Source organism: Mastigoproctus giganteus, chromosome 13, assembly GCF_048544385.1.
Source record: "Mastigoproctus giganteus isolate SK-2022 chromosome 13, ASM4854438v1, whole genome shotgun sequence".
In the NCBI taxonomy this organism is placed as follows: Eukaryota; Metazoa; Arthropoda; class Arachnida; order Uropygi; family Thelyphonidae; genus Mastigoproctus; species Mastigoproctus giganteus.
Genome location: NC_143587.1, coordinates 120,203,783 through 120,229,138, shown reverse-complemented (window position 1 = coordinate 120,229,138; position 25,356 = coordinate 120,203,783). Strand labels below are relative to the sequence as shown.

General features: G+C 37.8%; 1 protein-coding gene across 3 annotated transcripts in view; it reads right to left on the bottom strand.

Moving 5' to 3' along the window:
• Hyccin (PI4KA lipid kinase complex subunit hyccin) overlaps positions 1–25,356 on the bottom strand; it is a 419,644-nt gene that overhangs the window by 190,065 nt on the left and 204,223 nt on the right. For all 3 annotated transcript variants that reach the window (XM_090388084.1, XM_090388086.1, XM_090388085.1), the window contains exon 4: positions 1,941–2,075. In XM_090388084.1, the coding sequence (XP_090244210.1) occupies positions 1,941–2,075 (135 nt within the window). The remainder of the gene's footprint in view (positions 1–1,940; positions 2,076–25,356) is intronic.

Genomic DNA, 25,356 nt, shown 5'->3' with positions numbered 1-25,356 from the left:
TAAAATCACCCATACGACAATCTGATTTACTATCCCACTATTTCTCTGCAGAGTTGTTTGTTGTACTCATTAACCTATAACACTCCTACTCTCAACTTTGCCATTCCAGTGCTTGTGTCATACCAAACTGACTCAACACTGCATTCTCCACCTACATCAACTGGATGTACTTCCTTAGATTTTGTGTTTCTTAACTAACAGCATGACCTCTCCTCTTTTTCTATCCTGTCTATCCTTTCTATACACATTGTACTCTCCAAATTCCAATTCTGCATTTCTTATCTCTGTGCGACACCCCATCTCTGATATTCCAACGATATCCACCTTTGATGTCTTCACCAGCACCTCAAATTCAAGTTTTATTTACTATACTCCTAGCATTGGTGTATATGCAAGTATACATAAACCTATTCTTACTCTAAGTTACTCTAACACAAGCCATGTATTTACTTGTTCTATGATGACTCCCAGCAGTCCTTGAAATCCCCAGCATGTAACTTTCCAGGCTGCTGCCCATTCCCATAGAAGCAGTGCAAGAATCACTTTCACCTCTGCCTGTGGCTACTGTTAATCTATTAGTCTGTGAGTCTCCACAAGCTAGCAGTTTTCCGACAAACCCTAACACTGCCTCAATAGCACCAGCAAACATTCTTCCACCCTTTCTTATTTAAGTGTATGGCATCCCTGTATAAGCAATCCCTCCTGTCAACAAGCACAGACCATGCTGAGAAAAAAATTCTACCCCACGATCCTTGCATAATCTCTCCAGGGTCAAATTGACTGACAATGCTCTCATCATATACTACCTCCTATCGTGTCTGGACAGATTTGCAGACATTTTCAAATTTAACCCTAACTTAAGACATTTTTTCAATGTTGACCTATATTTGTTAATTATAGCCCAACTCTTAATGTCATTAGTGCCAACATATACAATGTATCACCCTTTGTGCCCTTAAAAGTTGATATCTGCTCTATGTCAACAACTTTTTCCCTTTTTTTTGCCTTTAATCTTTGTGTACAATTGATTTTTTAGTTGTTTTCAATTTATTTTAATTATTTTGCATTAATGTTGTATTAGTTTTAATTTCTGGAGAGTATCAGATACCTTCATTTATCTTATAAATTTCTCTTATTCTTCTAAAATTTATTGTATAACATGTTTTGATAAAAATAAGTTTAAAATAAGATAAGTAATGACAATTTATAGGTTCAGTTCAGTTCTTTCTCCCACTCATTTCCTCTTGTATATTAATGACATTATTCTGTTTACTGGAAATCCTATCCATAGTTTTGCTGATGATAGCACATTGTATTCCAGTTTGAGAAACTTTGCCCTCCACAAAAAGCTTCAACTTACTGAATATCAACTACCAATTGCTTATGCGCTGACCTCCAGGTAAATCTCCAGTTGAACAAAGATAACTTAGTTAAATTCAATTCTTCTAAAGCTATGGCACACTGAATGCACTCTCAAATATAGGTAGATGTGAACATTTTAACTAGCAGGCCAGCTTACAAATTCTCATAAAGTAGAAATAACTAATAGTCATAATTAAGCATTTATTTTTGTTTATAAGGACTGACAACATAGCATGTGGTCAATGTAGGGGGTAGAATAGATCAGTACACATGTTTAAACTGACAATGGTTCAAACTCACATAAATGCAATATGGTAATGTTATTGATTTCTTTATCTTCTAAGGTCCACAAACTATGTGGGTCACAGGAGCATTAACAGAAAATTTCACTGTGTAATTTTTATATATCATAAAATGTAAATATATATATTAAAACTTAGCATATATCTTTAGCTAAATCTTTAAGTTGTTTCACTCTAGTACACAAATAAAATAGATAACCTACACTGGCAATTAAACAATAAGGAAATCTAACAGTCAATTTTAGTAAATTAAGAGTTACTACAAATTTAACTTACTTTCTTGTGTCCCCTTGCAACAGCAGCTAAATATATTCCAATCAAAACAGGAATATATTGAAGAGCAAATCTCTGTAGTTGCTCTTCCCGTGATCTAAAAAAGCTGAACAGCTGATGGCAAACTCTTTCGAGAAGCTACCATGGAACAAAAGAAATGTTATCAGCCAAGGAAGTTACAATTTTATTAATTACAAAAACAGGAATCTCAACAGATAAAGTTCTAAGCAATCAAATCTAATGCACAAAACTATTTTAATTTGTTTTTTTTTTTTTATTTTAAGGTCATAATATTACAGACAACATAATGGAATTGATTAATACAAATAACCATTTTTATTTGAAGAAATATATATATATATTTTTTTTTTTGTTAGTTGTTGGCACATCTGTTTCTGTGGCCATAATACACCTCCCCAAGTTTTTGTACTACTTGATCCAAGCCCGGGGCTTGGATCAAGTAGTACAAAAATTCAAATTTTTACGGGATTCGAATCCGCGACCATTGAAATATAACATAACAGGTGAACTGTGAGGAGACATCACAAACTGCTTTCACACAGCCAGCTGTTTGAGAGTAGTTTGTCAGCAAAAATAATATATTAAATATCAAGGTACAAAAAAAAAAAAAAAAAATTCTGTTTATACTCCAGGACGAACAAACGGTCAGAGGAGTTCACAAGATAGACAGAATAGAAGAATGAAACAAATGTTTTACCCCATACATTAATCAACGCATATAGAAAAAAAAAAAACATTTGCTTCTTTGTACAACCTAACTGAAAAATTATTAGTGAAGCTAAATGTTTGTACCCTTCATAACATATAGCTTTGTTAATGTTTTTCCAATTAATTGAAATTAACAAGCATTAAATATTTTATCTCTACACAGTGGAGTGGAGTGCTATTTCATTTGCCTAATACAATATTTTCACCCAAACACACACCATCAATTTAACTATAAAAAAAAAAAAAAAACGGCAGCGAGAGGATTAGAGTGGAAGCAGAGGGTGTTAAGAATCTCTGGGTACGACCAGGCTGCCATGCACGGAAACTGAACTTGGCCTGTTATAACGTACGATCACTCATCGGTGAAGACAGGATATTAGAGCTGGAAAAGGAATTAGAAAATGTGAATTGGAATATCATCGGTTTGGCTGAAACAAGAAGAAGAAATGAATCACTTATAAGTTTATCAAGTGGAAATCTGCTGTACACAAATGGAAACAGTGAAAGGAGTGAAGGTGGAATTGGGTTTCTGGTCCATAAAGATTTTAAAAACAACATTTTGGAATTCAAAAGTACATCACCAAGAGTGTCAAGACTAATACTCAAGATTCCTAAGAGATACAAGCTAAAGATTATAATGATTTATGCACCAACATCGAGCCATGATGATGAAGAGGTTGAAGAAATGTACACTGAAATTGAGTCTTCTAGATGAGCAGAAAACCCACTACACTATTATTATGGGAGACTTCAATGCTAAGGTTGGAAAAAGACAAAACAGCACAGAAAGGGGAACTATAGGAAATTTTGGAATTGGTGAAAGAAATGAAAGAGGTGAAAGACTTGTGGAATTTGCAGAATCTCAAGGACTGTCAGTAATGAACACTTTTTTCAAGAAAAGGGTGAACAGAAAGTGGACATGGAAGAGTCCAAATGGATTAACTACTAATGAAATCGACTTCATCCTCACTAATAGAAGATATATTGTGAATGATGTCACCGTCCTGAATAAGGTAAATGTTGGAAGTGATCACAGAATGGTAAGATGTACACTTGATATAGATGTAGGAAAGGAAAGGAAAAAACTGACTCGAGTAAATAATACAAAGGTCTTTGAGATAACAGAAGAGGAGAAAAAGCAGTATGTACTGGAACTTAAGAACAAGTATGAGCTTCTGCAGACTGCTGAGGACCAAGATATCGACGAGGAATATTACAACTTTTTGAAAGTGATAAAGCCCAAGAAACCTATAGGGAAAAAGAAATCCAAAGAAGAAAAAATTAGTCAAGAAACACTTGTCATGATGAACCGAAGACGACAAATGAAAAGCAAGAAAAACACTGACAGGGAGAAAATTGAGTATACTGAGTTATGCAAAGCCATTAGAAAGAGACTCAGAGAGGACATGAGAAGATTTAACACAAGAAAAGTAGAACAAGCATTAAGGGAAAACAAAGGATTTAAATCAGCAGCCATGAGCAGTAATACAGAAAGACAAATGATACTGAAACTGAAGGATAGCGGTGGTGTACTTAAAAACAGCAGAGAAGGCATAATTCAAATAGCAGAAGACTACTATAGAGAATTATACAAGGAGCAGGGGAATAATGCCAGCAGTGGGGAAGATGGATTGCAAAGTAGCAACACATACGACATACCCAATATTCTTCCTGATGAGGTAGAACATGCATTGAAGAAAATGAAGAATCAGAAAGCCCCGGGGGAAGATGAAGTTACTGTAGAGTTGTTAAAATTGGGAGGAAGAGACATAACAAAAACTGGCAAGGCTCTTCACAAAGTGCATTAGAAAAGGTGTGACGCCTAAGCAGTGGAATAATGCAATCATAGTTTTGCTGCATAAGAAAGGAGATAAATCAGAAATTGGAAATTATAGACCAATTAGTTTGTTATCCCACATCTACAAGTTGTTCACAAGGGTCATTACTAACAGATTAGAAAGAATACTGGATGAGAATCAACCGAAAGAGCAAGCTGGCTTTAGGACAGGATTCTCAACTATGGATCACCTTCACGTAATATCACAGCTAATGGAGAAAGAAAATGAATATAAAACACCATTATGCCTGGCATTTGTGGATTATGAAAAGGCATTTGACTCCATACAGCATAAGGCAATGTTTCGGGCACTGGAAAGACAAGGCATTGAGACCCCATATATTATGATTTTGAAGAAAATATACAAGAGTGCTACCTCCTTTATTAGACTAGACAAAGACAGTAGGAAATTTAAAATTGAGAAAGGAGTTCGACAAGAAGACACAATATCTCCGAAGCTGTTTACTGCTGCCCTTGAGGAAGCTTTCAGAAGATTAGACTGGTCGCAGAAAGGAGTCAATGTGAACGGAGAGTACCTAAACCATTTGCGATTTGCACATGACATTGTGGTCATAAGCCATGATCCCAAAGAATTAGAGGAAAATCTTAATCAGTTATGCACAGCTAGTAAGGATTTTGGACTAAAGATGAATATGGCTAAAACAAAAGTAATGATGAACAAGTATGCCACAGAAAGGGAAATAATGATTGAAGGAGCAGTAATTGAAAAGGTGGAGTCATATACTTATCTGGGACAAGTTATTAGCTGTAATAATGATAAATGGCTGGAAGTCAAGAGAAGAATAAATTTTGGATGGATAGCATTCAGGAATTATAGTCACATACTGAAGAGCAATATCCCAGTTTGTCTGAAACGTAAAATAATGAATCAATGTATACTCCCCACCATGACTTATGGAAGTGAAACTTGGGCACTCACCAAAAGAATGGAAGAGAAGCTGAGAACCACACAGCGAAGAATGGAACAAATCATATTGGGAATAAGACTGTTAGATAAGAAGTGAAACACATGGATTAGGCAACAAACTCAAGTAAAGGACATTCTTATCAAAACTAAAGAACTAAAATGGTCTTGGGCAGGACACATAGCTCGAAGACATGATGACAGATGGACTAAGAAAATAACAGAATGGTATCCAAGAGGAGCTAGAAGAAAACCTGGAAGACAAAGGCGGAGATGGATAGATGAAATTCATGAGTTTGTGGGTAGTAAATGGATGTCCAGTGCTCAAAACAGAAGCAACTGGAAAGTTGCAGGAGAGGCCTTCATCCTGCAGTGGATTGAAAATGGCTGATGATGAACCATTTTTATTTGAAGAAATATATATTTTTTTTTTTTTTTTTTGTTAGTTGTTGGCACATCTGCTTCTGTGGCCATAATACACCTCCCAAAGTTTTTGTACTACTTGATCCAAGCCCCGGGCTTGGATCAAGTAGTACAAAAATTCAAATTTTTACGGGATTCGAATCCGCGACCATTGAAATATAACATAACAGGTGAACTGTGAGGAGACATCAAACTGCTTTCACACAGCCAGCTGTTTGAGAGTAGTTTGTCAGCAAAAATAATATATTAAATATCAAGGTACAAAAAAAAAAAAAAAAAATTCTGTTTATACTCCAGGACGAACAAACGGTCAGAGGAGTTCACAAGATAGACAGAATAGAAGAATGAAACAAATGTTTTACCCCATGCATTAATCAACGTATATAGAAAAAAAAAAACATTTGCTTCTTTGTACAACCTAACTGAAAAATTATTAGTGAAGCTAAATGTTTGTACGCTTCATAACATATAGCTTTGTTAATGTTTTTCCAATTAATTGAAATTAAGAAGCATTAAATATTTTATCTCTACCCAGTGGAGTGGAGTGCTATTTCATTTGCCTAATACAATATTTTCACCCAAACACACACCATCAATTTAACTATAAAAAAAAAAAAAAATTCAAAGGGAATCTTGGGCATAACAGAACTATAAAAAAAAAAAAAAAAAAAAAAAAAAAAAACCCAGTTTGGAATGTTAATTTATTCCCACCTTCAAGCTTAAAAACAAAAACTCCAAAAATTATTTCAGTTTGAGGAAAGTTAGTCAAAAGTGTGCATATTACTGGAGATTAGTCAGTGCTATGAGGGTTGTCAGTGGTGGTCCAATCGATAAAGGAAAACAAGTTTGACAAGTATACTGAAAGGTCAATTTCAGAAGCTGATCTTGAGATGCACTTATGTGACTGCCATTGTTTAACAATATTAAATTGTGCCTTTTAAGAATATTTTCAATTATTGACCTCTCTTATCAAGATGAAAGGAACCTCATAGGGGGTGATGCCTATTCCAATCACTCAAGATGCAAAAAGAGACTGGTAGATGAGTGACTAAGGGCGGAAACACACTATTATCACGTCACAAGAATCTCGTCATGTCCCTTTCACAGAGTAGTACTCTGTGGTCCCTGTTTAGTGTAAACTGTGAAGTCAGTCGGAGAAGAAACTTCACTGTAACGTAGGGTGGCCAGATTAAAAACTTGATCTCGAGGTACTCATGCTTATGTTTAGGGTATTCATTCCTTGTACTCCTTTTTCTATTTTTGTTGGGTCTGTTTCCAAGTTATCAATGTAGCATTAGCATCAGTAGAGGCATATTAGCAGTAGCATTAGTAGAGGCATATGATGCAAGAAAGCAAGCTTATTCAGCATCAGCCAAAAAAAAAAAAAAAAACACACACCACTCCCATTTCACCCCTCCGTTCGCTCGAAATACCTGTCCAGTTGAGCCTTAAATTTGTTTAGGCTATCAACTTCAACAACAAGTGATGGAAGTCAGTTCCACCAACCAATCCACCCATCATCAATTTAAATGGCCAAAGGCAAATTTTCGCACATCTATCCGACATCCGTCCTTCCTCAATTTGAATTTATGCCTTGTCAGCTGATTATTCTGAGCAAGATGAAGAATCCCATTGGCATTGAGCATGCTCAAACCATTCAAAGCCTTATACACCTCTATCAGATCACCTCGCCGGTGCTTAGTCTCCAGACTCTGTAATTTGCAAAACTTAAGCCTTTCTTCGTAAGAGCAACCCTTTGTTCCATTCACTAATCTTGTTGCCCTTCTCTGTACCCGTTCCAGTAGCTCTACATCCTTCTTGAAATGAAGCCTCCAGACCTGTATACAGTACTCAAGATGTGGCCTAACCATTGCCTTATACAAGGGAATAATCACCTCCCTATCCCTGCTAGAAAAATTCCTGTATATGATTGACAAGACACCATGAGCTACTCTTGCAGCTCATCTGCACTGCTCAGAGAACTTCATATCTGCCTGCACAATTATCCCCAGGTCCTTTTCATTCTCCACCACTGTCAGTGTAGTACCGCAGAGTTGATACGTTGCTCTGGGGTTACTGTTTCCCATATGTAGTACTTTCCATTTGTCAATGTTAAACTTCATTTGCCACCTCTCAGCCCATCTGTTCAACCTTTCCAGATCCTGTTGCAGCAGCATAGTGTCAGTGGTGTCCTTAACAATCCTGCCAACCTTTGTATCATCTGCAAACTTGGACATTAAACTTGATATCCCATCATCAATATCATTCATAAACACCGAAAACAACAAAGGACCCAACACTGAATCCTGAGGAACTCCACTAATAACATTAGTCCACGTTGAGCAGTGTCCATTGATTACCACTCTGTCTTCTGCCACTCAGCCATCCCCTTATCCATAGCAGCAATTTGCCTCCAATGCCACACTGCTCCAATTTCTGCAGCAGTCTTCCATGTGCAACAGTATCAAAAGCCTTTCTAAGATCCAAATATATAATATCAAAGTTATTCCCTGCATCTAGTTCTTTTGTGACTACATCATAGTATCCAATCAAATTGGTCAGGCAAGACCTGCCCTTAACAAAACCATGCTGCGTCTGAGCTATAACTGAATTCTTGTCTAGATGATCCTGCAGTGCTTCTTTAACCAGTGCCTCCATTAATTTACCTGGAACAGAAGTTAAACTAACAGGTCTATAATTACTTGTGTCAGCCTTTGATCCTCCTTTGTGAATTGGGGTTACATTTGCACATCTCCAGTCTATGGGTACCTCCCCTGAGTCCAAAGAAGCTCTCATAATTATGGCTAGGGGTTTGCTTACTTCCTTTGCTGCCTCCTTTAATATAACTGGATAGATCCCATCCACCCCAGGTGCCTTTTTTATGTTTATCCTCAATCTCTCCTCCACTTTCCTCTCAGTTATTACAAAATCATCCAGCTCACTGCCAATGTTTACTTTACCTACATCATTCTCCTTCCTGAATAACTCCTCATGCATGAATGTAGATGCAAAATACTCGTTTAGATTTATAGCCACCTTAGCCACCTGAGCAGGATCCTCAACTGTTGAACCATCAATATCCAGTGGACCAATCTGATTCATCCCTTTCCTTCTTGAGTTTAAATAGGTAAAGAACTCTTTTCTGTTTTTCTTTGAATCCTTTGCCAAGGATTTTTCGTAGTCTGCCTTTGCCTGCCTAATCTCCTTTGTGACTTGGTTACAGACCAACTTATATCTATCAGAGGCTTCCATGTCACCCATTAATTTGTATGTATCCCATGCATTTTTCTTCTCTGCCACATGTCTCATTAGTTCATCTGACAACCATTTAGGCCTAAACCTTGAACAATATTTCTTAGTTGGTATGTATAGCCTGGTAGCCTCCAAGATTAGTTCCTTGAATGCTTCCCATTTTGAGTTTGCTGTTGGTAACATCATCAGTTGGTCCCACTGTATAGAATTTAAATACTGTCTCAGACCATCATAGTCGCCTTTACAAAAACAAAAACCCTTCCCTTTACCTCTGATGGTAGTTACCTCCTTGAGTAAATCCCACTTCAACACACTGTGATCACTGCCACCTAGTGGTTCATTTATCTGCAGATTCTTAATGCATGAAGAATCACTACTGATAATCAGATCAAGAGTATTGCTCCCTCTTGTTGCCTCACGAACATGCTGATGTAGAAAACAATCATCCAATAAATCCACAAAAGCCTTGCTAGTGTGCGAGTGACCAACCCAGAAATTCCAGTCAATATCTGGGAAATTAAAATCCCCCATTATAAGACTCTCTGATTTACTGGCCCACTCTATTTCCCTGTACAATATCTTATTATACTCATCAGAGTCATTAGGCCTATAGCACACTCCTACTCTCGATTTTGATTTCCCTATGCTTATGTCACACCAAACTGACTCGACACTGCCCTGTCCATCGATGTCGACTGGCTTCACTTCCTTGGACTTTGTGTTTCTTAACTAATAGCATAACCCCTCCTCCCCTCCTGTCCTGTCTATCCTTTCTATACACATTGTATTCCCCAAATTCCAGTTCCGCATTCCTTATATCTGTGTGACACCACGTCTCTGATATCCCAACAATATCTGCCTTTGATGTTTTGAGCAATACCTCAAATTCATCAAATTTATTTACCAAACTCCTAGCATTAGTGTACACGCAAGTATACATGCACCTGTTTCTATTCTTAGCTACCCTAACACAACCCATGTGTTTACTTGTACCGCAATGACTCCCAGCAGTCTCTGAAATATCCTGCATCTTGTTTTTCAGGCTTCTGCTCATTTCAATAGAAGCAGTGCAAGAATCACTTCCACCTCTGCCAGTCGCTACTGTTAATCTATTAGTCCTTGTATCCCCCCCCAACTAGCAGTTTTCCGACCCACCTAACTCTGCCTCGACAGCATCAGCAAAAATTCTTGCACCCTTTCTATTTAAGTGTATCCCATCCCTGTAGAAGCAATCTCTCCTGTTAACAAGTACAGTCCAGGCTGAAAAAAATTCTACCCCTTGAGCCTTGCACAATCCCTCCAGGGCCGAATTGATCAACAAGGCTCTCATCATATACTCCCTCCTATCGTGTCTGGGCAGAATTGCAGACACTTTCAAATTCAACCCTAATTCACAGCTTTTTTTCAACAGTGACCTGTACTTGCTAAGTAATTCTGCCGGTCTCCTACTCTTAATATCATTTGTGCCAACATGTACAACTGTATCACCTTTTGTGCCCTTAAAAGATGATATCCCCTCTACAACGTCATCAACCTTTGCCCCTGGCAGACATATTATGCAAGAAAGCAAGCTTATGCAGCATCAGCCGAGGGGGGAGGGGGAACCCACTTCCACTTCTGCTTCACTCCTCCGTTCGTTCGAAATACCTGTCCAGCTGAACCTTATATTTATTAACGCTATCAACTTCCACAACAAGGGATGGAAGTCTGTTCCACCAACCAACTACCCGCTGGCTAAAGGCAAATTTCCGCACATCTATCCTACATCTGTCTTTCCTCGATTTGAATTTATGCCCTCTCAGGTGATTATTCTGAGCAAGAGGAAGAAACTCATCGACATTGAGCATGCTCAAAACATTCAAGGCTTTATACACCTCTATCAAATCACCTCGCCAGTGCCTAGTCTCCAGACACTGTATTTTGCGGAACTTAAGCCTTTCTTCGTAAGAGTAACCCTTCGTTGTTGCCCTTCTCTGTACTCATTCTAACAGCTCTACATCCTTTTTAAAATGAGGCCTCCAGACCTGTATACAGTACTCAAGATGTGGCCTAACCATTGCCTTATACAAGGGAATAATCACCTCCCTATCCCTGCTAGAAAAATTCCTGTATATGATTGACAAGACACCATGAGCTACTCTTGCAGCTCATCTGCACTGCTCAGAGAACTTCATATCTGCCTGCACAATTATCCCCAGGTCCTTTTCATTCTCCACCACTGTCAGTGTAGTACCGCAGAGTTGATACGTTGCTCTGGGGTTACTGTTTCCCATATGTAGTACTTTCCATTTGTCAATGTTAAACTTCATTTGCCACCTCTCAGCCCATCTGTTCAACCTTTCCAGATCCTGTTGCAGCAGCATAGTGTCAGTGGTGTCCTTAACAATCCTGCCAACCTTTGTATCATCTGCAAACTTGGACATTAAACTTGATATCCCATCATCAATATCATTCATAAACACCGAAAACAACAAAGGACCCAACACTGAATCCTGAGGAACTCCACTAATAACATTAGTCCACGTTGAGCAGTGTCCATTGATTACCACTCTGTCTTCTTCCCCTCAACCACCCCTTAATCCATAACAGCAATTTGTCTCCGATGCCACACTGCTCCAATTTGTGCAGCAGTCTTCCATGTGCAACAGTATCAAAAGCTTTTCTAAGATCCAAGTATATAATATCAAAGTTATTCCCTGCATCCAGTTCTTTTGTGACTGCATCATAGTATCCAATCAAATTGGTCAGGCAAGACTTTCCCTTAACAAAACCATGATGTGTCCAAGCTATAACTGAAGTCTTGTCTAGATGATCCTGCAGTGCTTCTTTAACCAGTGCCTCCATTAAATTTCCTAGAACAGAAGTTAAAATCACAGGTCTATAATTACTTGTGTCGGCCTTTGAGCCTCCTTTGTGAATTGGGGTCACATTTGCACAACTCCAGTCTATGGGTACCGCCCCTGAGTCCAAGGAAACTCTCATAATTATGGTTATGTGTTTCTTACTTCCTTTGCCACCTCCTTTAATATAACTGGATAGATTGTCATCCACCCCAGGTGCCTATCTTATGTTTAACTTCAACAATTTCTCCTCCACTTTGCTCGCAGTTATTACTGACAGCAAGTGTTTCTCATACAGCAAGCTGTTCTAGCTAAATGTGTGTACTGAAGAGAAAACATCACATGCAACTGTGTGTGTGTGTTTGTGTTAATTTAAATGAATTTAAACCAATTTTATTTGGTTTATATTCATTAGTGAACTTTATTCCAGAAGAACACTGATAACATTTTCAGACTACACAGAGGACTGGAAACAACTTACACAGTGAGAAAAAAAAAGCAGGTGATTAGGCAAAAGTAAAATTTGTCTTAATTGTTGAAAAATTAATTTTGCCTGAAAAATTGAATTATAAAATCTAAGTGAAAATATCTACTCCAGTTTTAACCTCAAATTTTTCTCATTATTGAAAGCAGATTATTGGAATTCATGAATGGGCTGAAATTTACTTACAGGTACACCCCAGATTGCTTTAAGTCTTAGGGTGTTTATCCCCCACCTTCCTTCTGTTCTAACCCAATAGGAAAATGACTTCTACTGCCACTACCGATAACACGCACCATCTGTAGAAGTCTTTTTCCTATTTTACAACAGCAGGAAGGCGGTGAAAATACCCTCTGAGGCAGTCTGGAGGGTGTACCCATAAGTAAATTTCAATCGCAAAGGCATTAACACTCATGAACTCCAATAATGTGCTTTTAATAATGAGGAAAAAACTAATCAATACATCGTTATCGACTTCTACTGCCACTAACACATACCATCTGTTTACCAAGAATGCAGGGAGAAACGAGTTTGCCCACTAAGTTTATTGAAGTTTTCCATGGTTCTTGTGTTGGCTTTCTTTACCTTCACCGACTGCACAATTATCCCCAAGTCTTTTTCATTTTCCACTACCCTGAGTATAGTACCACACAATTGATAAATTACACTGGGATCGTTGCAACCAATATGCAGTACCTGGCATTTGTCATTGATCCTAGATCTCGTTCCAGTAGCTCACCCTGATTACTGTTATTAACCGCCCTGTCAACCTTTGTATCATCTGAAAACTTTGACATTGAGTTTGATATACCTTCATCAATATCATTAACAAATATTGAAAACAACAATGGGCCCAGCACTGAACCCTGGTGGACTCCACTAAAAACATTAGTCCAAGAAGAGCACTGCCCACTGATAACCAATCTCTCTTTTTCCACTTAACCATTCCTTTTTCCACAGCAGTAACTTGCCCTTAATGCCATGTTGCTCCAGTTTATACAGCAGTCTTTTATGTGCAACAGTGTGTCAAGTGTCTTCCTGATATCTAAGTACACCTGGTCGTCGACTTACGACCTATGCGACTTACGACCACAAAAAAATAATAATAATAATAAATTAATTAATCGATGGTGGGAGGCCTGAAGACAGCACCAGGCACATACACCCGGTCACTCTCTCTCACATACACCGAGTCGCTTTCAAGTATCTGTTGCGTGTGGTGTATTAATTAAAATTCTACTGAAATACGCATAAAATGTTTAGTAAAAGGAAAATGACTTCATCTACATATACGCCAGCTAAAAAGTCAAGGAAAACTATTGATTTAGAGTGTAAAATTAAAATTATCCAGCACTATGAAGGCGGAAAGAAAGTGAATACGATAGCATGTGACTTGAAGTTATCACATTCCACGGTATTGACGATACTTAAGAACAAAGAAAGAATTCGGGAAGCTGTGAAAGGTTCTGCACTTATTAAGTCTACAATTTTAACCAAACAACGACAGGAACCCATCCATGAAATGGAGAAATTGTTGTTTATGTGGATGGAAGATTTAATACAAAAAAATACACCCATGAGCCTTCACACAGTGCAAGCAAAGGCTAGAAGTTTGTTTCAGTTTAAAATCACGTGCCGGAGACGATTACACAGAAGATTTTCAGGCTAGTACTGGGTGGTTTAAGCGTTTTTAAAAAAGATTTTCTTTGCATAATGTCTCTATAAATAAACATTTCCTACCTCAACCCAAGAACATGGCCCTGACGATGCACAACCCAGCACAAGCAAAGATTGAAAATTGATTTTGTAAATTTCATTTGTATTAATTTTTACATTAATTTTAGATTGTATTTTTGTGTTTACAGTACATTATGTACAATATAATTATAGATTGTAGTTTTGTTTTTTTATAAACAGTATGAATAATAAACCAATTAAAATGTAGAGAACGTTTGAATTTAACCTCATAGAGAGAGAGAGATAGCCTAGGCGTAGAAACGAAGGTATATTCAGTATCGCTAAGTAAAAGATAAAAACATTACTGTATTTAAAATGAAAAATAAAAGATTATAAAAATAAATCATAAAGATGATAAAAAGATTAGAAAAGTTAAAAAATACTGTTAATAAATATATGGCCGACATACGACCAGATCGACTTACGACCTGTCAGTCAGAACGGAAGTCGGTCATAAGTCGACGACCAACTGTATATGATATGAAAATTATTTTTTGCATTCAGTTCCTTGTTCACTGCATCATAGTAACCTATCAGACTGGTTAGATACAACCACCCCTTAACAAAAGCATTCTGTGACTGGTTGGATACAACCACCCCTTAACAAAAGCATTCTGTGACTGCATTGCATGTTCAGATGGTCCTGCATTACTTCTTTAACAAGTGACTCACTTATTTTCCCCAGAACAGATGTTAAGCTAAAGGCCTGTAATTACTCATGTCACCTTTTGATCCCACTTTATGAACTGTAGATACATTTACACATCTCCAGTCTATAGGAATCTCCCCTGAATTTGCAGATGCCTCATAATTATGACTAAAGGCTTACTTACCTCCTATGCTGCCTCTCTGAATATGATTGGATCAATATTCGCTGATGATATTGAGGCAGTGGATAGGCAAACTGATAGCTTGGGGGAAACAGACTAACAGATTAACTAGAACTGTACACAGAGGTTAAAGTGATTTGCACACCGCTTCTTTTGGAATATGCAGCAGCCTGAAAAGCAAGGTGTTGGGGATTTCAAGCCCTGCTGTGGGTCATCATGAAACATGTAAATACACTGGCTGTGTTAGGGTAACTAATAGTAAGGGCAGGTTCATGCATACTAATGCCAAGAGCAAAGTGAATGAATACGATAAATTTGAAGTACTGATTAAGTCAGCAAATTAGGTTGTTAGGATATCAAATTCTATACAATGACAGAGAGAGGAGGGGAGACTGGGGGGAGGGGGTTGTTAAGGAGAATATTAAATCTAAGGGTGACTTTTCATAACAACTAAGATACCATTCCATGCTTAGATGAAAATAGATATCAGATGAACTGACGAGACTTGTGGAAGAAATAAATGCACAGGATGCATATAAATTATCAGGTGATACAGAAGCTTATGGTAGACAAACTGGTCTGAATCTGCAAGAAGCTGATGATACTTTGTTTAACCTCCTTAAGGAAGTTAGACAAGATAAAGCAGATTACAGTCACTGGCAAAGAAAATCAGCAAAGGCTTTACTTATATTAACAGCAGAAGGAAAGGGTTGAATCACATTGGTCCAATTGATGTTGATGGTTTTACTGTTGCAGATACTGCTCAGGTTGCTGGCAAACTGAATAAGTAATCTGCATTCATGCACAGGGAGTTTTTTAGGGAGGGTAATGCCAGATGTTCATTGAAATCTAACAGGAAGCTAAATGATTGTGATAATTGGGAGGAAAGTGGAAGAGAAATTGTTATAGCTTAAAATAAAAAAAAGCACCTGGGGTGGACTGGGATTTATCCAATTATATTAAGGGAGACAGCAAAGAATGTAAGAAAACCCTCAGCCATAATTACGAGAGCATCTTTTGATGCAGGGGAGTTCCCTGTAGATTGGAGATGTGTGAATGTATCCCCAATTCACAAAGGAGATCAAAGAGCAACATGAGTAATAACAGACCTATTGGTTAAACTTCTGTTCCAGGGAAAATAATGGAGTCACTGGTTAAAGAAGCAACGTAGGACCATCTAGAGAGGAATATAATTATACTGTAGTGACAGCATGGAGTTGTTAAGAAGTGGGCTTGTCTGACCAATCTGACTGGATGCTATGATGCAGTAACAAGGGAATTGGATGCAAAAATTAATTTTGACATCATGTACCACAGATTTTGATATTTTTGCACATAAGCCTACTAATTCAAATCAAAAGGGACTATGAAGCCCAATAAGTCCTATTATTATAATAATAATAATAATAATCTTAGATTATAGGTAAAAACCTCATACCTTTGAGTAGGACTGTTAATCTCTCAACACTCAATTGCGAATGATTATAATATGAACTTACCCCCTGTATAGTCATAAATGAATCAAGTTAAAATAACTATTAATTAAAATAAGCAGGCCTTCATCTCTCATATCACATCAAGGGAATTGGAATTAATCACGGAAAGATGGCGGCCAACCTCCAAAAACCAACCAACACCACAAGCCATCATGAGAATTGAAAAACAATTGCTGCGAAATTCTAAAAGTGATGACACAAAGATTAATTCACACATAAGTTAAACTTTAAAATCGTTATTTAAATTCTTCATTTATGACTAAGAATTTAAATAACGATTTTAAAGTTTAATGTGTGAATTAACTTATTTGTGTCGTCATTTTTAGAATTTTGCAACAACTGTTTTTCAATTCTCATGATGGCTTGTTGTGTTGGTTGGTTTTTGGAGGTTGTTGGCCGCCATCTTTCTGTGATTCTTTCCAATTCCATTGCCGTGTTGAGAGATTAACAGTCCTACTCAAAGGTAGGAGGGTTTCACCTATAATCTAAGATTATAAAAGATTACCGTACATACTGGAACAGTGTGGCATGAAGGGCAGGTTACTGCTATGGATAAAGAGATGGTAGAGTGGGAAAATACAGTGATTATTAATGTACACTGCTTTTCATGGACTAATGTTATTAGTGGAGTCTCCCAATGTTCAGTTCTGGGTCCATTGTTTTTTCCTATATTTATTAATGATATTCACGAAGATGTATCCGGTTAAATGTCTAAGTTTGAAGATGATACAAAGGTTGGCAGTTTGGTGGATGACAGTAATGCTACTGCCACAAAATATATAAAAAAAAAATAGGCAGATGGGCCTGAGAAATGGTAGTTGAAGTTTAACATTGATAAATACAAGGTAATGCATATGGACAGCAGTAATCTCAGATTAACATACCAACTACATGGTACTACACTCACGATAGTGAAAAAAGACCTGGTGGTAACTGTGCAGTCAGATATGAAGTTCTCTGGCATGTGTAAAACAGGCTGCCAGGATAGCTCATGGTTTTTTTTTTTTTTTTTCCAATAATATGTAGGAACTTTTCAAATGGGGATAAGGAGGTGATTATCCCATTGTACAGCGCAATTGGTTAGGTCACATCATGAGTACCAAATGCAGGTCTGGAACTCTCATTTTAGGAGAGACATGCATCTGTTGGAATGGGTGCAGAAGGGCAATGAGATAAATGAAGGGAACAAAAGGGAGGTCTTACAAGGAAATGCTTCAGTTTTGAAAACTGCAGTATCTGAAGACAGCACTTACAAGGTGATCACACCGAGGTGTTTAAGGCTTTGAACGGACAAACTACATTTGTGGGGGGGGGGACAGGGAATAAATTCAAATTGAGGAAGGATGGTTGCAGAACAGATGTATGGAATTTTCCTTCAGACATGCTGGTAGCTGATTGTCAGGACAAACTTCCATCTATTGTTGTGGAGGCAGGAAGTTTCAATAAATTCAAGGAAGGACTAGACAAATTACTGGAGTAAATGGACAAGTGATATGGGAAGGTTGTGTGTGTGTGTGTGTGTGTGTTTTGGTTCATGCTTTATAAGCTTACTTTCTTGCATCTATGCCACTAATACTAATACATAGTTTACAAAAATGTTTTATAAAGTAATTCAATTGGATTTATCAATTTGTTTCTCATTTTCTGGTCCCCCCAGATTATTTTTTTTAGGCCTAAACCATTTTGTTAGTCCTTGGGAGCTTTGTAAGCCCTGGGCTGTAACACTAGTAATAGTATTTGCCATACAGTGCAAGGAAGCCATAGGCTTTTGCTGCACTGGCAAAAAAAAAAAAAAAAAAAAAGGCAAGAAAATACAAATTATGTGCTTCCTTCTCAACAGGTAACTATCGAGTTGACCTTAGCATTTACTGAAACTGTCAACCTCAACTACTTGCAAGTGCAACTTGTTCCAGCAATCAACGACTTCGCTGGCTAAAAGAAAACTTTCTACAATCTAGTCTAAATCACTTTCACTGTAATTTGAACTTATTGCCCCTAGGTTTGAATTTTTCATAACAGTGAAAATTCTGCCTTCATTCATTTTGCTAGCCTCTTTCACAGCCTTATACACCTCAATAAGGTCCTCTCTAAGCTTACTGGTTGCAAAGCTCTGTGGCCCACATAATTAAAGTATTCCTGCATATGGTCGCCCTTTTGCTGACCTCACCATACAAATTGCCAGTCTTTGGACCTTTCAAGAAGCTCATCGTCTTTTTATCATATGAAGTTTCTATACTTGAACACAGTATCCAAATGTGGTCTTAGAATTGTCTTAAAAAGTGAAATTATGACCTCCCAATCTCACCAGGATAAGATCTGATAAATTGATAGGACACCATAGGTTTTCCTGGCTACCAGTTTACGCTGCTCAGAAAACTTCATATCTGCCTGTATCATAACTCCAAGATCCCTTTCTTCCTCTACTGTATTTAATTCAACCCTACCCAGTGTACAATTTATTTTGGGATTGCTATTCCCGAAGTGTAAGACCTTGCATTGCTGCATTAAAACATAGCTGCCACTTTTCTGACCATTTTTGAAGTCTTTTCAGGTCATCCTGAAGGAGTTCTGCTTTGAACTGATCATTAACAATTCTACCAATCTTTACACTATCTGTAAATTTTGATATCAAATCATCTATCCATTTGTTGACTTCGTTTATGAAATTAAGAAATAAGAGGTCCAGGGTAACCGATCATTGGGATCCCACTCCTCACATTAGACCAATCTGAAGACTATCCATTTTAGAATCTTACCAGTAATCTCAACCTGTTCAAGCTTACACAGTAACCTCTCATAAGGGATCAAATCAAACGCTTTGCTAAAATCCAAATAAACTGTCAAAATTGTTTTCTACATGCAGCTCATGAGTAACTGTGTCAAAATAGCCTACTAAGTTAGAAGGCTATTTTGACATGATTCCCAGAAAACCATGTTGTCATTCAGAATGCCACATCCATCTAAATAGTAGTTGTGGTAGTGGTGGTGGTGGTGGTGGTGAAAAATGATGCAAGAAAGTAATTTTATACAGCATCAGCAAAAAAAACAAACCGCCACCACCACCCAATTTCACCTCCTCACCCCCCCAACAGTTTAACTAGTTTTTCCTTCAATTTATTAATTTCATCTATCTCCACAACACCAGATGGGAGTTTATACCAACAATCAAACACCTTCTGGCTGAAGGCAAATTTAACATTAGCATAGGCATATGATGCAAGAAAGCAAGCTTATGCAGCATCAGCCAAAAAAAAAAAAAAAAAAGAACCCATCCCATTTCATCCCTCCATTCGTTCCACATGTCTACCCAGCTCAGCCTTAATTTATTTAGGCTATTAACTTCCACAACAAAAGATGCAAGTCTATTCCACCAATCAACTACCTGCTCGCTAAAGGCAAATTCTGCACATCTATTCTACAAGTGTCTTCCCTCAATTTGAATCTATGCCCCCTGAGGTGCTTAATATGAGCAAGAGGAAGAATCCCATCAGCATTCAACTTGCTCAACCCATTCAAGGCTTATACACCTCAATCAGGTCACCTCGCAGGTGCCTACTCTCCAGGCACTGCAATTTTCAGAACTTCAGCCTTTCTTGGTAAGAGGACCCTTTTGTTCCCCTCACCAATCTTCTTGCCTTCTTTGTACTCTTTCTAGTAACTCTACATCCTTCCTAAAATGAGGCCTCCAGACCTATACACTGTACTCTAGGTGTGACCTGACCATTGCTTTGTACAATGGGATAATCACCTCCCTGTCCCTACTAGCAAGATTCTTATATATTGACAAGACTCCATGATCTGCCCTGGCAGTCCATCTGCACTGCTTAGCAAACTTCATATTTGACTGCACAATTACCCAAGTCTTTTTCACTTTCCACTTCCCTGAGTGTAGTACCACACAGTTGGTACATTTCTCTTCGGTTATTGCTACCCATATAAAGTACTTTGCATTTGTCAATGTTAAACCTCAGTTGCTACTTCTCACACCAATTGCCCAACTTATCTAGATCCAGTTGGAGTAGCATACTGTCTTTATTATCATTAACAACCCTACCAACCTTTGTATCATCTACAAACTTGGACATTAATCGTGATATACCTTCATAAATATCATTGATGAATACACAAAACAACAAAGGTCCCAGCACCGGACCCTGGGGAACTCAACTAATAACATTTGTCCATGAACAACAGTGTCCATTGATTACCATTCTCTGCCAACTCCCACTCAACAATCCCTTTATTCATTGTAGCAACTTACCCTTAATGACATACCTCTCCAATGTACAGCAGTCTTCCATGTCAGTATCAAAAGCTTTTCTGAAATTGAAGTATATGATATCAAAATTATTTTTGACTTCACTTCCTTTGTGACCACATCATAGTATCCAATCAAACTGGTCAGACAAGACCTCCCCTTTAACAAACCCATGCTGTGGGTTTGTTAAAGGGAGGTCTCTTAACTATTACAGCAGTCTTGTCTAGATGATCCTGTAATGCTTCGTTAACCAGTGACTCCATTATTTTCCCCAGAATACAAGTTTAACTAACAGGTCTATAGTTACTTTTGAAACCCCTTTGTGAATTGGCTATACATTTGCACACCTCCAGTTCATGGACACCTCCGAGTCCAAGGAAGCTCTCATAATTATGGCTAAGTGTTAGCTTACTTCCTTTGCTGCCTCCTTTAATATAACTGGATAGATCCCCGTCCATTCCCAGGTGCCTTCCTTATGTTTAACTTCAATAATTTCTCCTCCACTTAGCTCTCAGTTATTACAAAATCACATAGCTCCCTGTTAGTGTTTGATAAACTTCTGGCATTCCCTAATTGAATAACTCCTCATGTATGAATGTAGATGCAAAATACTCGTTCAGTTTATCAGCTACATGGGCATGATCATCAATAGTAAACCCATCTATGTAAAATGGTCCAATCTGATTCATCCCTTTCCTTCTAGAGTTTACTTAAGGAACTTTTTGCTGTTTTTCTTTGCACCCTTTGCCAAAGATTTCTCGTAATCTGCCTTCGCCAGCCTAACCTCCTTTGTGATTTGATTACAGAGAAGCTTATATCTGCCATAGGCTTCTGTGTCATCTGATACTTTACATGCATCCCATACATTTTTCTTCTCTGCCACGAGCCTCATTAGTTAATCTGACATCCATTTAGGCCTGAACCCTAAACGATATTTCTTAGTTGGAATGAGCCTAGTAGCCTCCAAAATTAAGTCCCCGAAGACTTCCCATTTAGAACTCAACGTTGGTAACATCATCAGTTGATCCCACTGTATAGAATTTAAAAATTGTCCGAGATCCGTGTAGTCACCTTTACGAAAGCAAAATCACTTCCCTTTAGTCTTGATGGTAGTTACATCTTTAAGTAATTCCCATATCAGTACATTGTGATGTGGAATGTCATTGGTTTGGCTGAAACAAGAAATTATTCACTTATAATCACTTAATCACTTATTAAATAAATAACTTTATCAAGTGGAAATCTGCTGTACACCAATGGAAACAGTGAAAGGAGCAAAGGTGAAGTTGGCTTTCTGGTCCATAAAGATAGAAAAAACAACATATTGGAATTCAAAAGTACATCACCAAGGGTGTCAAGACTTCTAAGATGGATTTCTAAGAGGCACAAGTAAAGGTTATAATGATTTATGCACCAACATCGAGCCATGATGATGAAGAGGTTGAAGGAATGTACACCGAATTTGAGTCATCTAGATGAGTAGAAAACCCACTATCATTATGGGAGACTTCAATATTAAGGTAAGAGACAAAACAGTGCAGAAAGGGGAACTATAGGAAATTTTGGAATTGGTGAAAGATATGAAAGAGGTGAAAGACTTGTGGAATTTGCAGAATCTCGAGGATTGTCATTAAGGGAAAACAAAGGACTTAACTCAGCAGCCATGAGCAGTAATACAGAAAGACAAATGGTACTGAAACCTGAAGAATAACAATGATGTACTTATACATAGCAGAGAAGGCATAATTCAAATGGCAGAAGACTATCATAGAGAATTATACAAAGAGCGAAGGAATGATGCCAGCAGTGGGGAAGATAGATCGCAAATTAGTAACATGTACGACATACCCAATATCCTTCCTGATGAGGTAGAACATGCATTGAAGAAATTGAAGAATCAGAAAGTCCCTGGGAAGATGAATTTACTGTAGAGTTGTTAAAATTGGGAGGAAGAGACATGGCACAAAAACTGGCAAGACTCTTCATAAAATGCATTAGAAAAGGTGTGATGCCTAAGGAGTGGAATAATGCAATCATAGTTTTGGTGTATAAGAAAGGAGATAAATCAGAAATTGGAAATTATAGACCAATTAGCTTGTTATCCCACATCTACAAGTTGCTCAAAAGGGTCATTAATAACAGATTAGAAAGAATACTGATGAGAATCAACTGAAACAGCAAGCTGGCTTTAGGACAGGATTCTCAGCTATGGATCACCTTCATGTAATGTCACAGCTAATGGAGAAAGAAAATGAATATAAAACACCATTATGCCTGGCATTTGTGGATTATGAAAAGTCATTTGACTCCAAACAGCATAAGGCAATGTTTCGGGCACTGGGAAGACAAGGCATAGAAATCCCATATATTATGATTTTGAAGAAAATATATCAGAACACTACCTCCTTTATTACACTAGACAAAGACAGTAGCAAATTTAAAATCAAGAAAGCAGTTCCACAAGGAGACACAATATCTCCGAAGTTGTTTACTGCTGCCCTTGAAGCTTTCAGAATATTAGACTGGTTGCAGAAAGGAGTCAATGTGGATGGAGAGTAACTAAACCATTTACAGATGACATTGTGGTCATAAGCCACGATCCAAAAGAATTAGAGGAAAATCTTAATCAGTTATGCACAGTTAGTAAGGATTTTGGACTAAAGATGAACATGGCTAAAACAAAAGTAATGATAAACAAGTATGCCATAGAAAGGGATATAATGATTAAAGGAGCAGCAATTGAAAAGGTGGAGTCATATACTTAACTGGGACAAGTCATCGGCTGTAATAATGATAAATGGCTGGAAGTCAAGAAAAGAATAAATTTTGGATGCACAGCATTCAGGAAATATAGTCACGTACTGATGAGCAATATCCCAATTTGTCTGAGACATAAAATAATTAACCAATGTATACTAACCACCACGACTTACGGAAGTGTAACCTGGGCACTCACCAAAAGAATGGAAGAGAAGCTGAGAACGACACAGCAAAGAATGAAACAAATTATATTGGGAATCAGACTGTTAGATAAGAGAAACACATGGATCAGGCAGCAAACTTAAGTAAAGGACATTCTTATAAAAATTAAAAGAAGTAAAATGGTCTTGGGCAGGACACACAGTCCGAAGACATGATGATAGATGGACTAAGACAATAACAGAATGGTACCCAAGGAGCTAGAAGAAAACCTGGAAGACAACAGTGAAGATGGACAGATGAAATTCATGAGTTTGTGGGTAGTAAATGGATGGCCATTGCACAAAATAAAAGGAACTGGAAAGTTGCTGGAGAGGTCTTCATCCTGTAGTGGATTGATAAGGGCTGATGATGATTGTGATCACTGTCACCCCAGTGGTTCCTTTAACTGCAAATTCTTAATTCATGAATAATCACCGATGATAATCAGATCAAGAATATTACTCCCTCTGGTTGCCTCTCGAACATGCTGCTCTAGAAAACAATCATCCAATAAGATGCAGGATACAAGATACAAGATGCAGGATATTTCAGAGACTGCTGGAAGTCATTGCGGTACAAGTAAACACATGGGTTGTGTTAGGGTAGCTAAGAATAGAAACAGGTGCATGTATACTTGCGTGTACACTAATGCTAGGAGTTTAGTAAATAAATTTGATGAATTTGAGGTATTACTCAAAACATCAAAGGCAGATATTGTTGGGATATCAGAGACGTGGTGTCACACAGATATAAGGAATGCAGAACTGGAATTTGGGGAGTACAACGTCTACAGAAAGGATAGACAGTGATAGGAAGGGAGGAGGGGTTATGCTATTAGTTAAAAAACACATAAAATCCAAGGAAGTGAAGCCAGGTTGACATCGCTGGACAGTGCAGTGTTGAGTCAGTTTGGTGTGACATAAGGATAGGTAAATCAAAATTGAGAGTAGGAGTGTGCTATAGGCCTAATGACTCTGATGAGTATAATAAGATACTGTACAGGGAAATAGAATGGGCCAGTAAATCAGAGAGTCTTATAATGGGGGATTTTAATTTCCCAGATATTGACTGGAATTTGTGGGTTGGTCACTCACACACTAGCAAGGCTTTTGTGGATTTATTGGATGATTGTTTTCTACACCAGCATGTTCGGGAGGCAACTAGAGGGAGTAATACTCTTGATCTGATTATCAGTAGTGATTCTTCATGCATTAGGAATCTGCAGATAAATGAACCACTGGGTGGCAGTGATCACAGTGTGCTGAAGTGGGATTTACTCAAGGAGGGTAACTACCATCAGAGGTAAAGGGAAGGGTTTTTGCTTTCGTAAAGGCGACTATGATGGTCTGAGACAGTATTTAAATTCTATACAGTGGGACCAACTGATGATGTTACCAACAGCAAATTCAAAATGGGAAGCATTCAAGGAACTAATCTTGGAAGCTACCAGGCTTTACATACCAACCAAGAAATATTGTTCAAGGTTCAGGCCTAAATGGTTGTCAGATGAACTAATGAGACATATGGCAGAGAAGAAAAATGCATGGGATACATACAAAATTAATGGGTGACGTGGAAGCCTATGATAGATATAAGTTGGTCTGTAACCAAGTCACAAAGGAGATTAGCAGGCAAAGGCAGATTATGAGA